The sequence below is a fragment of the Gymnoscopelus microlampas genome (genome assembly GCF_963454915.1).
Source record: "Gymnoscopelus microlampas genome assembly, chromosome: 5".
In the NCBI taxonomy this organism is placed as follows: Eukaryota; Metazoa; Chordata; class Actinopteri; order Myctophiformes; family Myctophidae; genus Gymnoscopelus; species Gymnoscopelus microlampas.
Window position 1 is genome coordinate 32,224,171 of NC_139942.1, and position 17,775 is coordinate 32,241,945.

The 17,775-nt window shown below is 42.2% G+C and overlaps 1 protein-coding gene across 1 annotated transcript; it reads left to right on the top strand.

Annotated features, from left to right (window-relative positions):
* The first annotated feature begins 1,558 nt into the window (after positions 1-1,558).
* On the top strand, positions 1,559-5,941 carry LOC311044810 (histamine H3 receptor-like). Its single transcript, XM_084056620.1, has 3 exons — positions 1,559-1,808; positions 2,514-2,680; positions 5,168-5,941. The coding sequence occupies exons 1-3, from the start codon at positions 1,568-1,570 to the stop codon at positions 5,921-5,923; spliced, it is 1,164 nt and encodes a 387-aa protein (XP_083912746.1). The 5' UTR covers positions 1,559-1,567; the 3' UTR covers positions 5,924-5,941.
* Positions 5,942-17,775: the final 11,834 nt, after the last annotated feature.

Consider the following 17,775-nt stretch of genomic DNA (forward strand, 5'->3'; position numbering starts at 1 on the left):
TTTTGCAGGTCATTGTTATCAAGCCTGTGATGCTTCATGTCAGTCAGAGATGATTGTCAGCTGACTCATTAGTCAGAGCAGGGATTGGGGAAAGAGATACTGGTTGTGTGAATGTGGTTTTGATTAATGTGAAAGTTTTAAAATAGGCTAAAGTTAATGTCATCAATACTTCTGACTTGCATGGTTGCCTTAAGCACCTTAAATATTTTATTTATTTTAGAGATAGTTCATATTTTACTCAAGGGGGACAACGCCTGTGGCAAGTTGACGATGTAATTTGTATGTGTGGTCAAAAATCAACGTAATACTTCCTATGGTTAATATGAGCATCAAAACAATATTTTTAAAAATCGTTTTATTAGCACATGCATTCTATTGGGCTGGACCACACATGGACAATGACATCATCAACTTGCCACAGGAGTAATTGTCCCCCTTGAGTAAAAGATTCGCTATTTAGAAAATAAATACAATATTTCAGGTGCTTCTAATTTTACTTATAGAGGGCAATTATAATGTATTTAGACATACAAAGGCTTATTTTCCAGGGATCCTTTTAAATGCTGCATTTATTGTTAACTTGATTGTTTAGCATGGAAATCAGCTGTGTGACATATTCCCACTGGAGACAGCATTCACGGAGATGATTACTGACTGCTCTTTATTTGCTCAACAGAACCGTTTTCATCCTTCAGCAAATCAAATACATGTTTGACGCACTAAGTGCAAGCAGTGTGCAGTGCGCGCCTAGATGCTGGTGAGACTATAGAGATAGCTAGATGAGGTCCCGCTGTACAGGCTCCGGCAGAGGTGGAGTCCGTCCAAACGTAGTGAAGATCACCTTTTTTGCAACATCGTATCCAAAAAGTAAAGGTATTCCCAGAGACCTACAGATGTTTAAGATTTTTCCGGAAAGTATTTTTTTAGGACGGGATTGAAAAAACTGTTTAAATCGCTTATCTAGTCAGCCTGTGCCATGTTTTCCCATTGTAGCCGAATCGGGAGCAGTACTGGCACCTGCCGTCGGGGGTTCTTCCAGATTGAATGGGAAAACATAGCACAGGCTGACTAAATAAGCGATTTAAACGTTTTTTTCAACCCCGTCCTAAAAATGTTACTTTCCGGAAAAATCTTAAACATCTGTACATCTCTGCAACTTTCTTTACTTTTTGGATACGATGTTGCGAAAATCTTCACTACGTTTGGACGGATCCCACCTCTGCCCGGAGCCGGTACAGGGGACCTAATCTAGGAGCTATCGTGGAGAGTGATTAACTTAATACTTTTGTACTTTTTCTCAAGTCAATTTTGAATTCCGGACTTTTACTTGTAGGCCTAACAGAGTATTTTACATTGCCGTATTGATTTAAGCAAAACATTTGAGAACTTTTTCCACCACTGTGTTAAATGGTTTGTTGTGGGGTGCTGGGGTATCCAAACCAAACTCATTCGCGACGCGTGGCACCTGTTGCTTTTCACCATCGTTCGGAACTTCAGTTCGGACCACTGACTGCGCTGTTTCTGATTAAATGCGTAGCGACACGATCGTCAATTCAAATCCAGGACAATGTCTGAAGATCAGTCGGATTCGAACTCAAGTGTGCACTTTCTTGACAATGCAACCAGATTTCAGAGCATCTTCGTATTTACGGGACCTGATGTGATCTTGCTGCTGATGATGCTGACTTTGGTTGTTGTGATTGTTTTGGGCAACGCTTTGGTGATTTTAGCGTTCAAAGTGGACAAGAGTTTGAGAAAGCAATGCAATTTCTACTTCTTGAATTTGGCAATATCAGATTTTCTTGTTGGTAAGTCTAAGCATTCATCCTACAGTATATCATCAATGTTTTCAGCCTGCAGAGACAAATTATTCTCACAATCCTACCTCTATTGTTCATGATGCTTAAAGTCAGAGTAGGCCATTTCTGAATTTGATTTAATATAGCCTACGTTGCCTATATCCAGTATTTTGTATTTTACAAGCCTGAAGATACAATTTGATTAAAACAAAAGAAAATTATAATTCCCAAGAGCTACATACAATACAATGTTTAGTAACAGAGCTATCTGTTATCTGTCTCTAAAAGATAGCCTACACCATAAAATGTAATTAGAAGTTATGAAAAGAAAAAAAGAAAAATGAAGAGACAAAATTGAAGCTGATAAAATATCTTTGTCTTTCTCCTGATTGGATAAAAGTGGTATCCTGAAAATGTATTTTCTGATTACTAAATAGCCGATGAGACGTAGATGTAAAATACTAATAGCCTACTTTATGATGATTATGTTTATGATGATGATTATTATTATTGTAATCATTAACCTTCTCTTTCATCACTGCATAGGTCAAAAATTAATCTAGTGGCCCCGTCTCTAGAGTGTAGAGTGTTTAATGCTATAGGCCAGCTTGCTATTGCAGATGGAGATATCTGAGAAGTGTATTTTCATAACATACTTCACTCAAGTGTAAATGTACTTATTTAAATAATTCTTGCCAACACCTGGTTTCCCAGGGGCGTTCTGCATCCCGCTGTACATCCCTTATACACTTACAGGCAGGTGGACACTGGGCAGAGGACTCTGTAAGCTGTGGCTGGTCATGGACTACTTGCTGTGTTCAGCCTCTGTCTTCAACATTGTCCTCATCAGCTACGACCGCTTCCTCTCTGTCACCCAAGCGGTGAGTTTACAATCTTTTACTTCTCATCTGGAACAGTGGTGGAAAAAGTACTCAAATGTTATACTTAAGTAAAAGTATCAATACTGCAATGTAGAAGTACTATGTTACAAGTAAAAGTGCGGAATAACAAATTTACTTGAGTAAAAGTACAAAAGTATTGGTATCAAAATGTACTTAAAGTACCAAAAGTAAAAGTACTAAAATGTTTGAAAATAGCAGATCTACAAGCTCACAACGCGTCGCATCGCGACGCGTTGTGAGCTTGTAGATCGGCTATTTTCAAATAGCCTAGGTATAAAATAGGGCTAAAGTGGTTAATGTATGCTTTATAATGTAATCATTTATAATCTGCAAAGTAACTAGGAACTAAAGTTTTCAAATAATTGTAGTGGAGTAAAAGTACAATATTTGCCTCTGAGATGTAGTGGAGTAGAAGTAAAAGTATTGGTAATTGGAAATACTTAAGTAAAGTACAAATACCTCAAAATTGTAATTAAGTACAGTACTTAAGTAAATGTACTTAGTTACTTTCCACCACTGATCTGGAATGATACACATGGCCCTCAATCAGAAATAAGAATCTTGATATGCCATACATCCAAAAGAAAATGAAACTTCCATCATGACCAAAGTACAATGATGTTAGAGCTCAATTCTCTGGATGGCAGCTTCACTGGGATTCATCTCAGTATTAGATTCCAAAAGGTTGAAAGGAGTGCCTTTTCCCTTGTGCACAGTAAAATCCTGAGTGTTAATGTAACTCTGGAAGTGTAAAAACCCAATACCGTCGGTCACTACTGGTGGTCCGTTACTTTGTTTTTGAGGGTTGAACCGCCCAGGTCATCAGTGGGGCCAGTAGCACCACACTGTCCCAAATGAGCCCATCTGCACAGGTTAATCATTCATGACCCATTCAGGCCCAGTGCCACCCCTAATTATAGCCCTCCCTCATGATGAAGGCAGAAAGGTCATGTTTCAACTTCAGGACAGGCTTGGCCTGGTACTGGAGTGGCTCTGATAACTCAGATCTGCTTTATCAATTGTAATTGCCAAGATGTATGCCAGGTATGAAGATGATAATAGGCAATTATGTGGATCACTTGCACAACTATAAACTAAATTGACATTACAGTCATAATCCACCCATGATTCGGTTTCAGTCTTGCCATTTTGGCCAACTACAGTACAACTGTGTTTTAAAAACATGCTAACCTTTATTTGTAGTACACTTCCAGTGTTGTACAAATACAAAAATATTTTGACAGATATTTAATAGTAGTTATAGACATATAGGCCCCTGCAGCTGCCAGCCAGGTGACTGTTCTCTCGTGTGTGTCTGTGTGTCTGTGTCTGTGTCTGTGTGTGTGTGTGTGTGTGTGTGTGTGTGTGTGTGTGTGTGTGTGTGTGTGTGTGTGTGTGTGTGTGTGTGTGAATGTGCATGTGTGTTAACTCAAAGGTAGGGTGAGGCCCAGGACTGTAGACAAAGAGTGTTCTGTATTTTTTTCTCAAGCAGACACTTAACATCAGAGCAATGAATACAAATAACACTAGCGAGAGAGCCTCTCCTTTAATCCGCATGAGTGTTAGCTTTGATCATAGAGATCCTCTTTCGTCTGCTCTGGTCCCACCAACACTGTATGATCAATCACAGCAGAAACCGTTCGCCGGCAGTCAAGCAGCATTTTCCTAAAAGCATTTTACACTGAAATACTGAAAGAGAAAGAGCAGGTAGTGTCAGAAGTTGTAGTTCACCCGTGAAAAAGACAGGATTGGGATTCAGACTAATTGTGAGCGTAAGTGTTTGTTAGTGAGGTTAAGCATCCTCAAAGCCTGAGCACGAAGTGCATGGGAAAAGGTTTTGTTTAGGTTTGATACTAGGTCAGTGATAAGACTCAACCCTCATGGTCTGCTGATGGCATAACCTACAGTGCACCATCAAATGTTTCAATGATTAACGTTCATCAAAATTTCAGCCAGGGCAACAGGTTCTGTATGGATTGAACATACAGCACAAACCATATGCTCTTCTGTTCTATGGTAGACCTACATTAAGACAGAGCACTTAGCACAGTCAATACATTATTTATCAGTTATATGGAAGGACTGCGTTTATTTCAGCTGTGGATCCGAACAGACGGTTATATATATAACAGAGATGGTTAGTTACAATGGCTGCTGGCCAATGTTGTGGACAGGAACATTGAAGATTATGTTAATGTAGATAATTGGCTTGTGGGTGGTAATTCATTGACTTTTGGTCAGTGGTACATTACTAACTTAGTAGTAGTCTAACTCTACAAAGACATACCGTTTTTTATCCTCTTATTTTCTCTGTAGATAGATGAACATGGCAGATTTTCATGAATTATACTGTTTATGCATTAATCATAGACTACTCTATATGCCATTACGTTGTGTTTTCAGAACACAACATTTACATTAATAATAGTGACAGAAACAGCATAATTTTTTTTGTATTTGCTGCAGGTGAGCTACCGTGCCAGACAGGGCATGACCCACCAGGTCATCATGAAGATGGTTGCTGTCTGGGTGCTGGCGTTTGTCCTTTATGGACCAGCCATCATATTCTGGGAGCTGGCAGAGGGCAGGACCCGAGTGCCAAAGAAGGAATGCTTTGCCGAGTTCTATTACACTTGGTATTTCCTGCTCAGCGCCTCCACGCTGGAGTTCTTCTGCCCGTTCGTCTCGGTGGCCTTTTTCAACCTGAGCATCTACTTCAGCATCCGCAGGAGGAGGAGGCTGCTCCACCAACGCGAGGAAGGCCCTTCCCACCTCCGGCCCGGCGAGCCAGGCTGCCGGGCTGCCCTGTTCGCTCAGAAGAACTGGGGGGTGGGCATGAGACTGGCACTCACGGGCTCCGTCCATTCCCAGACCTCCTCTCCCTCTAAGGGCCAATTGGACCCCTCGTCCCCCAGGGTTACCCGGCCCAGCCGTCTGTCCAGGGACAGGAAGATCGCCAAGTCCCTGGCCGTCATAGTGTGTGTGTTTGCCATCTGCTGGGCGCCCTACACCCTGCTGATGATCATCCGTGCCGCCTGCAGGGGGCGGTGCGTCCAACACCACTGGTACGAGGTCACCTTCTGGCTCCTGTGGCTCAACTCAGCCATTAACCCCTTCCTCTACCCACTCTGCCACGGTAGCTTCCGCAGGGCCTTTGGCCAGATTCTGTGCCCCGGGCGACGTACCACTCAGCCCTCGGCTGACCTTCAAACTGGACCGTGATGGGCTGGTAACCTTGGAGGGAGATTCCACTGGCAGTTCAATCAGCAGAAGCTGGATTGTACACTACTACAGTGTGTCATAATGACCATCGGTAGTCGTTCTCAAGCAGACACTTGAATGTTTTTGAAGTTTTAGGTGGGTCATTTCATTTGAATCAATAGAGTGTTACAGGGATGACATTTTATTGTAAGTGAGCCTAGCCTCTGCTATGGGTTCCTACTGCAGATTTTCAGTGGAATCTTTGAACCACACACTGAAGCCGATTCTACACGTCTCCTAAATCCCAACAGTTTTCTGAAAAACTTATGTTTCTATATCAGTGGTGCTCAAACTTTTTCATGTCAAGGACCCCCAAAATTATATGTATTTGGCCGCGGACCCCCATCAAAATATTTTGTTCCAGGGACCCCCAGAAACAAAGATTTGAGTTAAAAATGTTCGCTTTAAAAATATATATATTTCAAAGATTTTCACGCATTTTCACGATTTAAAAAAAATAGCAGATCTACAAGCTCATAGCGCGGCACTCGGTGCCGCGCTATGAGCTTGTATATTTGCCATTTTTGAATAGCCAAAGTGTAAAATAAAGCTTTTTAGCTTAAATCAAAAAATGACACAGTTCCAGGTCTTAATGGGTTAATAGAAGTTTACAAAAGTAAACTCCCAAATCCATGGTTGAGATATTATTAGAAATGGTAACCACAGACCTTTTTTTTTTTTTTTAATCATCAGAAATGTGGCGAGAGAACCCACAACGGATTTTAGGACTACAAATTGTAGCCCTCTATTTACTGTGCTATACAGCTGATGTTTTATCATAACAGTAAAAGCCGATGGATTGCATTAAAAAAAATCATGATCATGATATCACGCTGCATCTGCCTTTCAAAGAAAACAACAAATATCTGGATTTATATTCATATACGGTATGTGGCACCAGTTTAATAGACCACTATCCCCCTCTGCTGTTGGAAAGATTCTGCTCTTTGAGGTAATGCAGTGTAGTGCCAACAAATGCACGCATAATGTACCGCCAGCAAATGCACGCATGGTGTACATTACAAATTCTGCACTCCATTTTTAGGGAGGGAAATCTACTGTATATACATACATATACTGTAGGTACTGTAACAAGTAGCATCATACGCCTTTTGCAACTTCAGCATCATGACAATTTGAAATACTGTACAAATACAACTACAATTGTACTGTTATCTTTGTAGTGCTGACAATGTAAACTTGAAAAAATCTTGATTTGTCCTTTATATATAGTGGTAGGTACCTTTATAATTCATACTAAATTGAGATATCAGTCCTTGTATTCAGAGCTTTATCAACTTTGGCAACTAAATGACAACAAACAAACCCATATACTGTATTTTGTCATGTTTGAATTTAAGTCTTAGGAACAATGTTTAGCAACTTGTAATATTCCCACAATACATACCAATATATACCTAGATATTTCTAGTGTACATACTGGGCATGTATGAATGTTTACATACCACTAGATGTCACCATTCACCTTTATAGCATTCTTTGCAGTGCCAGGGCATTAGGCTATAACACGGTATAGGATGAATTCTCCTCTGGCAATTGGCCTTGGTTCACATAGACTTTGCCACTATTGTTTGCGTTTCATCAATCAAACTCAATCTCAAGGTATATTTTGTGCTAAGGAAATCAGTCATCTGAGTGTAAATGAATAAATATAGCCCAATTGGATCTAGCTATCGGAAACTGCTATGTAAATTTAGAAACGCTGCTTTGTGTCATGGCAACAATTTGCAATAATGTTGTAAATTGTGTCACCATTTTTTTGTAGCCAATGTTATTGTCCTAGCTTCTATTACACAATACGTGAAACTGCCAGTAGTCCAGTGCCCTACTAATTGCTTTACTGGTGCAGAAGAGTATCACAGTGACTAAAATATAAGTGAATACATTGAACCTAGTGGAACAATTTGCTGAAAATATATGAAATATCTACGTCTGTAACTGGTCAACACTCTGCATGCTTGGTAAAACCAATAATAAATACATTCCTATGGTTTAAATCCTGCATAAATGATAACACTGGGCTGCCTGGTGGTTCAGCGAGTTAGTGCATGAATCACACGCTCCCTGTGATGAATGAGGACCTGAGTTCGAATCTGACTCCCGTCATGTCTTGCTCTGTCTTCTCTCTGATCATGGTTTCACTGTCGCTCTGCACTCTACTATCGAATAAAAGAAGCATAAATTGCACCATAACATTAAAATAAATGATAACACTGCCCAGGATAGCTGCTGTTTACCTGATGTATAATTGGGTCATTGATCTCGAAGCCACTTCTGGGTCAAGTGGTACTTATTTTGTTTGTGTGATGCGAGCAAAAACCCAGGGTGCACTACCATCTTCACATTGTTCCACCTTGCAGTTAGGCTTGTTTTGATAGATTAGATGAGACCCTCCGATGTGGACTTATTAGACCCGTAATTACGCCATCATGCTGGATAGTGAGGTTCCATTTTGCAGGTGCCTGGGGTCCCACCGGGGACTTACATTGCTCAAATTGTTGCCACTGCCCGTGTGTGCACATCTGGGCCCGTGGTCAGGTGCGGGGAATAAGGGCACAGCTGCAGGAGCAGGCTCCCCTCTCCCATGTCCCCCCGTGGCATGGTGGGGGGACAGAGGCACACTTGTGACCAGAGGGAGGCAGGCGCATTTCCCTGGGGAGGGCAGAACTGCAGCCATCAGCAGAATGGCAAGCCTGCATGGGTTTACTCCCTGTGTATCTAAATGCTAACCGCAACGCATGCCGCCTCGCTGCAGTGTGTTGGGACATCAGCAGGAATACAGGTGTTGATTGATAGATGGAAAGATGATGGCACATGAGCCAAGCCTACAGGCTACTGAAAGGAAAGGGAGTACTTGAATTTGACAGTAATCAGTATTCACCATACTAAATATATACTAAATATTACCATCTCAAATATATATAGTACAGTATGTGTGCATATATATATGCATATGTATGCATGTAGTATACACACACACACACACACACACACACAGTATGTATACATATACTGTATAGCATTAACTATATACTAGGCCTATACTGCATAAACACACACACACACACACACACACACACACACACACACACACACACACACACACACACACACACACACACACACACACACAACTATATACAAGAAACACAGGTGAAACACATATGCGGGTGTGTATTGCGTATGATGCATTTGCATGTGTGTCAAACACCTCTCAGTGGGTGTATGTGAATGTGTTTATGGGGGGGTTTGTATGTCTGTGACCTCAAGCGATGTGTCTGAGAGCTGTGACCCCAAATGGAGTGCACCTGTGCCCCTTAACTTTATAGTCCCCCATTAGCAGAGAGAAAGCCACTGATCAGAGGGGGTTAGAAGGCCTATATAAATTCCCACATGAGAACCTTTCAATAGTTAAACTCTCATACGTTTCCCTACAGCATTCTGATACAATGACTTAATGTAAAGAAGAAAACAACAACAACAAAAAAAACAAAAAAGAACCAACCCTCTGTTCTCAACTTGCACAATACCTCCGGTCCACACAATTAAAACCCTGGCAACACTAGTGGAATGTACCCAGTGGGGTCTTTGACATGGCAAAGAACACAACGGGGCTACAGTAAATATTCTCACATACTGTACAGTATGAAGACATTTAAATAAACGCCGCAGAGCAACATGACATCCATTGTATCTGCGAGGAAGATACATTTTGCTCTGGCGGTAGAACGGGTACCAAAAGTGTGACCTCTTTTTAAGTTGTTGTGTGGTCGTACAGCATCACTTAGTGTGCATTTTCTCCTGCCTAGGCTGTTCACTTTCTCCACCACCATTAACATTTCATGAGCGCGTTCTCAAAAAAGAGAAAAACAGACTGTATTTTCTGCTTGATTTTTGCCTTTCGCCTTCCTCCTCGTTTCTCCCTGTGCTCTTTTATCCTGCAGTGTACTTCCTGACTGGAGATTAAATAATTCCATTGGAATCCTCTTAGGATGGGTTCCCAGCACTTGGCAATTAAACAATTACATTTAATCAGCATGGGGCGACGCTTCAAGTCACCCTCATTTCAGACGTTGATTAAAAGCAATTCTGCAGTGGTTATTGCCGACGACTTTAGAAAGTGCGGTTCACTTAGGTTTACCGCATCTGTGGGGGTCAGGTTGGATAGCATTATGGCAGGTTCACCGGTGGTCGAGAGCCGTATCAGCCTCTGGTGAGTACAGCAGTAATGACAGAACTCATGACAGACCTTATATTGTCCCTAAAGTCAGAGCTAGTTAGATTACTCAGAGACACCTTGACCCCACAGCAAAGAAGACTCAATGAACAATGGAAAAGGAGAGGGGCATGTCATGCACGTGGGAGCCCACATGCTGTGTGTGTGTGTGTGTGTGTGTGTGTGTGTGTGTGTGTGTGTGTGTGTGTGTGTGTGTGTGTGTGTGTGTGTGTGTGTGTGTGTGTGTGTGTGTGTGTGTGTGTGTGTGTGTGTGTGTGTGTACTATATGCATGCATACTCTATGCACACATGTATGCATGCATGCATTCATGTGTATTATGCATGATTTGCTTGCATGTTTGTGTGCCTTGTGCGAGCCCCAGGTTGTGTGTGATCGTATATACTGTACATCAGTGTGAATGTTGTGCTCGTGAGTGTGACTTTTTGGTAGGTCTGTTTATCTAAGTGTGTGTAATTCTGAATGAAATGCTCCTTGACATATACAATTTCATCATACCCTGCAATAACAACCTCCCTACTGTACATAATGGAAAACAAGCTGAGAGGGGAGGCGGTGGCTTGTGCCTGAATCACGTTTGGCATTATGCTTGAGTGGAATGAGCGCTGCTACGTGGCGTAGCGTTGCAGCAGCGCACACACACACTCTCTCTCTCCCTTTTTGCAACACAGTTGAGTTGTGTGAGACAGAGACCCGGCCCGCCTCTAGTGAAACCCAGGTGCCCCTGTTTCATAAGAGACACCCCACCGGCTATCCAGCCCTCTTAATCCATTAAGACCGGGAACGCATCTGTGTGTCATTTTTAGATTTCTTTGGGCTATTCAAAAAATAGCAGATATACAAGCTCATAGCGCGGCACCGAGTGCCGCGCTATGAGCTTGTAGATCTGCTATTTTTTTAAAAATCATGAACAGCTGTGCAAATATTTGTTTTTTTTCCTTTTTTGGCGGACATTTGTAACTCAAATCTTTGCTTCTGGGGGTTCCTGGAAGTAAATATTTTACAAATGTTTGCTTTAAAAAATATATAATCCAAGATTTTGCCACGAATTTGTAGATCTGCTATTTTTGAATAGCCAAAGAAATCTAAAAACGACACACAGATGCGTTCCGGTCTTAATGGGTTAATTAGCAGCTTCCGTCAGCTGGCACCCAGGCCTTCTAGCGCAAAATCTCTGGCCTTTGTTGTTGATGGAATCTAGTTCACTCAAGACGACGATCAGCCCATCTAAAAGGCTGGATGTATGGGCATGCCGAGCGGAGCATCTAGTTTTTATTTGTATCAAATCTCTTGAATGGTAGCCTATACTTGCACAGGCATGAGTTTTCAAGCCATGCATTTCTGATGTAGTGTGTGGAGGAATATGAGAATAGACTGCTCTCGCCAGTACATAATACAGTGTGTTCCTTGGGTTTTTTAACAAGGATGGGCGAGAGCAAGGAGTGGGGCTGTTGAGTTTCCAGGCAGACTGTCAATCAGTCTTCAGACGTACACATGCACTGGGGGTCAAGACATTGATGTTTTTTATATGATAAAGTCAAATATAGATTAAAGGTTGCTGCAAGGCCTGGAATGTAGCCTTTGCTCAGTGGCATATCACATTGTAGTTGGGCTGCAACAATATAGTCTCTTCTAATGACATTCCCCAAGCAACTTCTTGCCTCTACTAGTCTCGGGGGGAGGGAGTGCTACAAAAAGTGATAATTACATGAAATATACATAGAGAATAAAGGGAGCATGTTTACATAACCAGGCCCATAAATATCTGACTGAGAAGACATTGTTCTCCGACTCCTTTTAAGCTGATCTCCCAGGGATGCCATTTTAATGACATGATGGTTTAAAGAGATGCTGCTCCATCTCGTTCCATATTTAATTAACTTTTCCTTTTTTGACGCGGAGGAAGAGGAGAAAAAAAAGGAGAATAAAGACAAACGTGATAGAGACAAACACGCGATAGCGGGGAGACAATAACAAATAGCTGGGAGAACAGAGGGGGAAGCAGGGGAAACACGCGCAGAGACTTTGTCATGCTTTTGTGAGCTGTTTACAATACAAGAGATGCAAGAAGGGAGGGAGAAGAAGGGATGTTAGGAGAATGAGAGACAGACAGAGAGAGATATGAGGGGATACGAGCAGAATAATAGAGGAGTGGGGATTAAGCCACATTTCTACTTTAAAATAACTGATCTACAAGTACAGCTCACAATGCTTTGCAGGTGCAGAGCGCTGTGAGCTCGTTTCTGCTATTTTCGGTGCACGACACCATCGTACGATGGACTATACATTAAAACGAGGAAAGGGAGAGGAGGATCGGAAGAGGGGAATCTGGAGAGAGGGCTGATGGAGGGAGAACAAGGCTCCTGTTCTCCCATGAGGCTCCATTACGGAGCGTTTCCTAGTTCATCACCAATAAGCAAAAGAGAGGAAAACAAACGACAAAGTGGAATTATGAGGAAATGCGATTATTAACTCGCACCCAATAAGGGGGGTGGGAATACAAAAATAAACCTAAACAGTGAACTCTGTGAGTTTCGTGCAGTAGTTTGTTCTCTCTCTTTCATGTTCTTGCCCAACTACACGTAGCATTGCAGTGTGTACGTTTCACTGGAAACATGCAAACACCGGCAGATGTCAGGGGGGAGAAGATTGCTTTATAACAACACTGCGGCCATCCACAGAGTCTTTACTCCTAGAGTTTCTGTATTGATAGTAGCGCTGCCTGCAGCTCCAAAAAGCACTGTAACATTAGGACCTGTTTCACAAGTCACTCTGATCAATGTCGTATTTAAACAATGAATTGATGCGTTGGCACTAATGGAAGTGGCTCTGCCCAGTGGTTCACCCTTCTCCTGGGCTCCGTAGGCTACTCTCCTTCTCTCTCTCGCTCGTTTTTTTTTAACAGTTAGCTGTGTATGCATGCTGCATTATTGATAATCATTCTCTATCTTCTCTCTCTGCCTCTGTCAAACTCATCTCTTGTCCTCATCCTCGTTACACCACTGGAGCCAGGAGAGTTGCAGTGTGGTTCGACCCCACATGGTCTATATTTCATTTTGTGGTGTTTAATTCATTTTTAAAAATACGCAAAGAAAAAAAAAAAAGGAAAACCCTGTGCTTTCACTGTTATAAGTGTGTGAGTCTTGGTGGGGCAGAGAGAAAGATGACTGGAGGGGGATACTCACCTTCAGCTCCTCCAGTTCAGGAAGCAGGGGGGATCATTAGCCATCAGGGCCGCGGGAGGGGATATGGAGGAGGGAAGCATGCTTGCCCTCGCATGGCCTGTGGGTGGTGGGTGGGTGTAGTAAAAGAAAGTAAGGAAAACAACTGCTTCACTCTTACTGATACGAAGCAGTAAGGACTATGAAAGGTTGTTTGTATAATATTACTTAATTAGCTATGTATCAATAAGGTGAAAAATGTCTTCAGACAAATGGTTGGTAGTTTTAGGGATATTTCACTTTAAAACACTTTTAATAATTTTAACGACTAGTCAGACTTGTGTGTGCACCCCTGGCAGTTTTTTTAGTTGCTTGATTCAATATTTAGATATTTGATATTCATTAGATCAAACACGCCCACTCCTAAGCCTATTCAACTTCAGTCTCCATTTTAACAATGTTAAAACACACATCCCTGATTCTGGTGACTGATATTGTCCTTCTAACACAAGGGTTTCTGGTGTTGCTGTAATGGCCAATGTGAAACGGTTGTCATTTCTTCCTCGGCCCAGTTGGAATGTGCATGCAAAGTTTCACGGCAATCAAACGCTGCATTCATGATTTGAGTCATTTTGTTCAAAACAAGCCATTCCTGCAAACTTTAGATGCCAGTCTTAGCCAATCAGGATTGAAGATGAAAAATCGGAAAGATCCGTCTTGATCACATGACTATATAGATAATGTGTACCGATTTGTGTGATGGTTGGACAAAATTTGTAAGAGTAATATAGATAAAGATTTGCAAAAGGCGGCCTCCTGGTGCCGCTATAAAAGGCTGATGTGAAAAATGCAGGGCAGAGGTTTTTCCCTTGGCCTCTAGGGAGTGTGCGTGCAAAGTTTCACACGCTGATCACAATCATAGGTAAAAACATGAATCGGCCTGTTATAGCGCCACCATGAGGCCGATTTGAAAAATATAGGGTGGCATTTCTTCCTTGGCCTAGTAGTGGGAATGTGCGTGCAAAGTTTCACGGCAATGTGAGATTGCCGTGAAACTTTGCACGCATATTCCCAAATACTGAATCAAGCAACTTTGGGGTGCACACAAAAGTTGGAGTTGACGTTAAAATGACCCCAGACGTGTTTTAAAGGGATAGTTCACCCAAAATAATTTGATGACCAGCGGACCGGTAGGCAGCGGTTCTGGTAGGAGACACAAAGGAGACTCTTTGTGTCTCCTACCGGAACTGCTGCCGGTCATCAAATTATTGGCTCAGGAATGCGACAAAAACTAAAAAATATCCATGAATTCAAGTCTCCATGGGGTGACTAATCGATAGAAAAAAAAGTATTTTTGGGGGTGAACTATCCCTTTAAAGTGAAATACCTCTGAAAGTGCAGAGCCATTGACTTAGAGTTGTGTCATCTCTATACATGCCATCACATATTTACAGCAATGACAGATCATGTAAACGAAAAATATGCATATATATAATATTCAATCATTTATTGCCAAAAGCAACTTACTGTAGAGTTGAGAGAGGAAGTAAGGGGTCATGCCTATATTCCCTCAGCCTATGTTCCCTCAGTTTAGGCCAGGGTTAGGCTTACAAACTTTAGATATCTTAGCCAATCAGGATGGAACATGAAAAATCTGACTGATCCGTCCTGATCACATGACTATAGAGATAATGTGTGTCATTAGCGTGATGTTTGGTAGGATCTGTAGGAGTAATATCAAACAATTTGGTTTGCAAAAATTGGTCTCCTGGTGGCGCTATAACAGGCCGATGTGAAAAATGTGGGGCAGAGGTTCTGTTCTGGCCTTCAGGGAGTGTGGCACAGTTTCATGTAGATAGGGCCAACGGTGCCGGAGATTAGTCGTACACAGACGGACACACAGACAGACACACACGCACGGACGGAGGCAAAAACATAGTCTCCGCCAGGCCGAACACATTGATGGCCTACTGTATGTTTTCATCCCCGCCAGGCGGTCTGTCCGACACACCCCAGTAGGAAAGAAGAACCTCCACCCCAAATGTTTCATGGCTATAACAGTTTGTCAGAAACTCACACAAATTGGTACACATTATCTCTGTAGTCAAGTGATTATAATGTACAGTATGTCTGTTTGTCTGCTTCCATTCCGATTGGCTTCCAAAGTTTGCAGGCTTTGCAGAAAACATCCCCCTGAATTCCTTGGCTCATGTCATGACGCAACTCCCCATATACAGTAGGCCCATGCCATTTCTGCCTCAAACATTTTCATGCCAAAGCGATTGCACTTACACCCATAGGGATGCTACAAATTTTACAGTTTGTTGCCGAAACTTCCCCCACCAAATTAGAACAAATGGTCTCATCGTGAGTCATATGATGTGACAATGGCCACCAGGGTTTTGATACAGTTTGCATTGCCTGCCAAATGCCCGGGGTTCTCCTTCCATTCCGACATCTCGCCACTCCGACTAGTGGCTTCCGCGTGCGGTTAGGGTTAGGGTTAGGGTTAGGTATAGGGTTCGTCAACGTCGGAAAGGCAACATGTCGGAAAGGCGAAATGCACCCCAAATGCCCTCACAAATTTGTGCGGCTGTCTTACAAACTCTATTTCCCCTGCAGCTTGTGTTCTCCTGACAGCTGCACCCCACAACTGACACAGCCCTGGGTAGGCAACCTGGCGGGGATCTGTGCTCCAGGGAGCGCACTGTCTTAACAAGTTGTTAAAACTTACTTGTTCCATTTGCACTTTGTTTTATGATGCTGGTTTTGCCTCATGTGTAGCCTTTAAGGCTTATATCATGTTGTCTTATGTTGTTTTGTCTTGAACTATTATTATTCATCATGTGATGCATGTGTTGTAGGCTACAGCACAATGGTGCTTTATAAATAAAGTTTACTGACTTTTTGAACATCATCTACACACCTCATGAAACAATTACAAAAAGTTTTAACAGACCTTTTTCATGGCAGCCATGTTGACAAAAATAGTTCTGCGATGTTACTTCCTTCACAGGTGTTAGTTACCAATGATACTAATTAAGGCTCTGTTCCATTTAGTGTAGCAGAGCCTTTCCAGTGAGCCAACAATGCACAAGCAGGAACATGCACAACCATATATATAGAAACCTAGATTCCCCATTGGCCTCTGCAGTCCATTGGAGTGACCTGTATCGCGGCCGCCATATTAGAGGGGGCACGCTTACTTCCTGACTCCTGGCCAATCACAGCGTGTCTTTCCCAGGACTTGTCTGCCAGGTCTCGGAAAAGACGCGCTGTGATTGGCCAGTAGTCAGGAAGCGTGCCCCCTCTAATATGGCGGCTGCGATACAGACACCCCAGAGTCGGAGGAGGCGTCTACCTTTACATGTCTATGTGCACAACACCCAACTATGCACCCAACTCCATTTGACCTGAATGGGACACAATCTTAATTAGTATAATTGGTAACACCTGTGAAGGAAAGTAAACTATTTATGTCAATATGGCTGCCCTGAAAAAGCCCTTATTGGAATGGTATGGTATAGTACAATGCATCTTTATAACCAAATTCAACCCAAGTTTGAGTAGGTCATTATAGTCAAAAAATAAAATTCAACAAATTCAACAACTTTCAGAATTTGCCAAAAATATCAGCAAGCTCACAGTGCATTACGATGTGACACATTGAGAGCATGTAGATTCTATTTTCAAAATAATTTGTAGTTAAGTGGTTAAGTGAGTGTGTGCAAGAGTCTTATTGTTGCAGAAGTGTTGCAGAAACTGAAGGTGATATTCACAGCTTCAAACTCTCTTCTCTATTTATAACATGCGTTCCCATTTACACCTCTGCTCTGTAGCCCATGGATACTGTAAAACAATATTTGAAGACAACTGTTTTAATGTTGTTCCATTGACCCAAACCATTTTTGTTTGTCTTGTATTTGCACGATCCTTTCATGCAACATTAGGTTTTATCCGTTATTAGCAATTGTTTGTGCCGCAATAAAAAGAAAATTGGGAGACTACAGTAGGTACACATCAGGGAGTATAGGAAAATGCACAGGGAAAGACAAGTAAACAGGGAGTGTTTCTTTTGCTCAGATTCATGAGGTTTGTGTTCATAAAACACGGTGAGGTTTGAAGCGTCCATTTTGCTGACACAGTTCCGGAGTGAAAAGATGGCTCTCTGGACGAGGAGCGCCGGTGTGAGAGATTGGGTTACCCCAGACAGTCCCAGCGGATCTCCCGGCCAAATGGATCTGGATCTCACGCTTGGACGCACATATTGAATGCCATAAGAGGTCTCTAAGGTCCCCTTCAGTGGGAGGAATGCTCAGCCTAACAATGTTGAGTTTTCACCAAACCAAATTCACCACCTAAAAGAACGTCAGAAAGGCCACTCAAGCAAAGGACA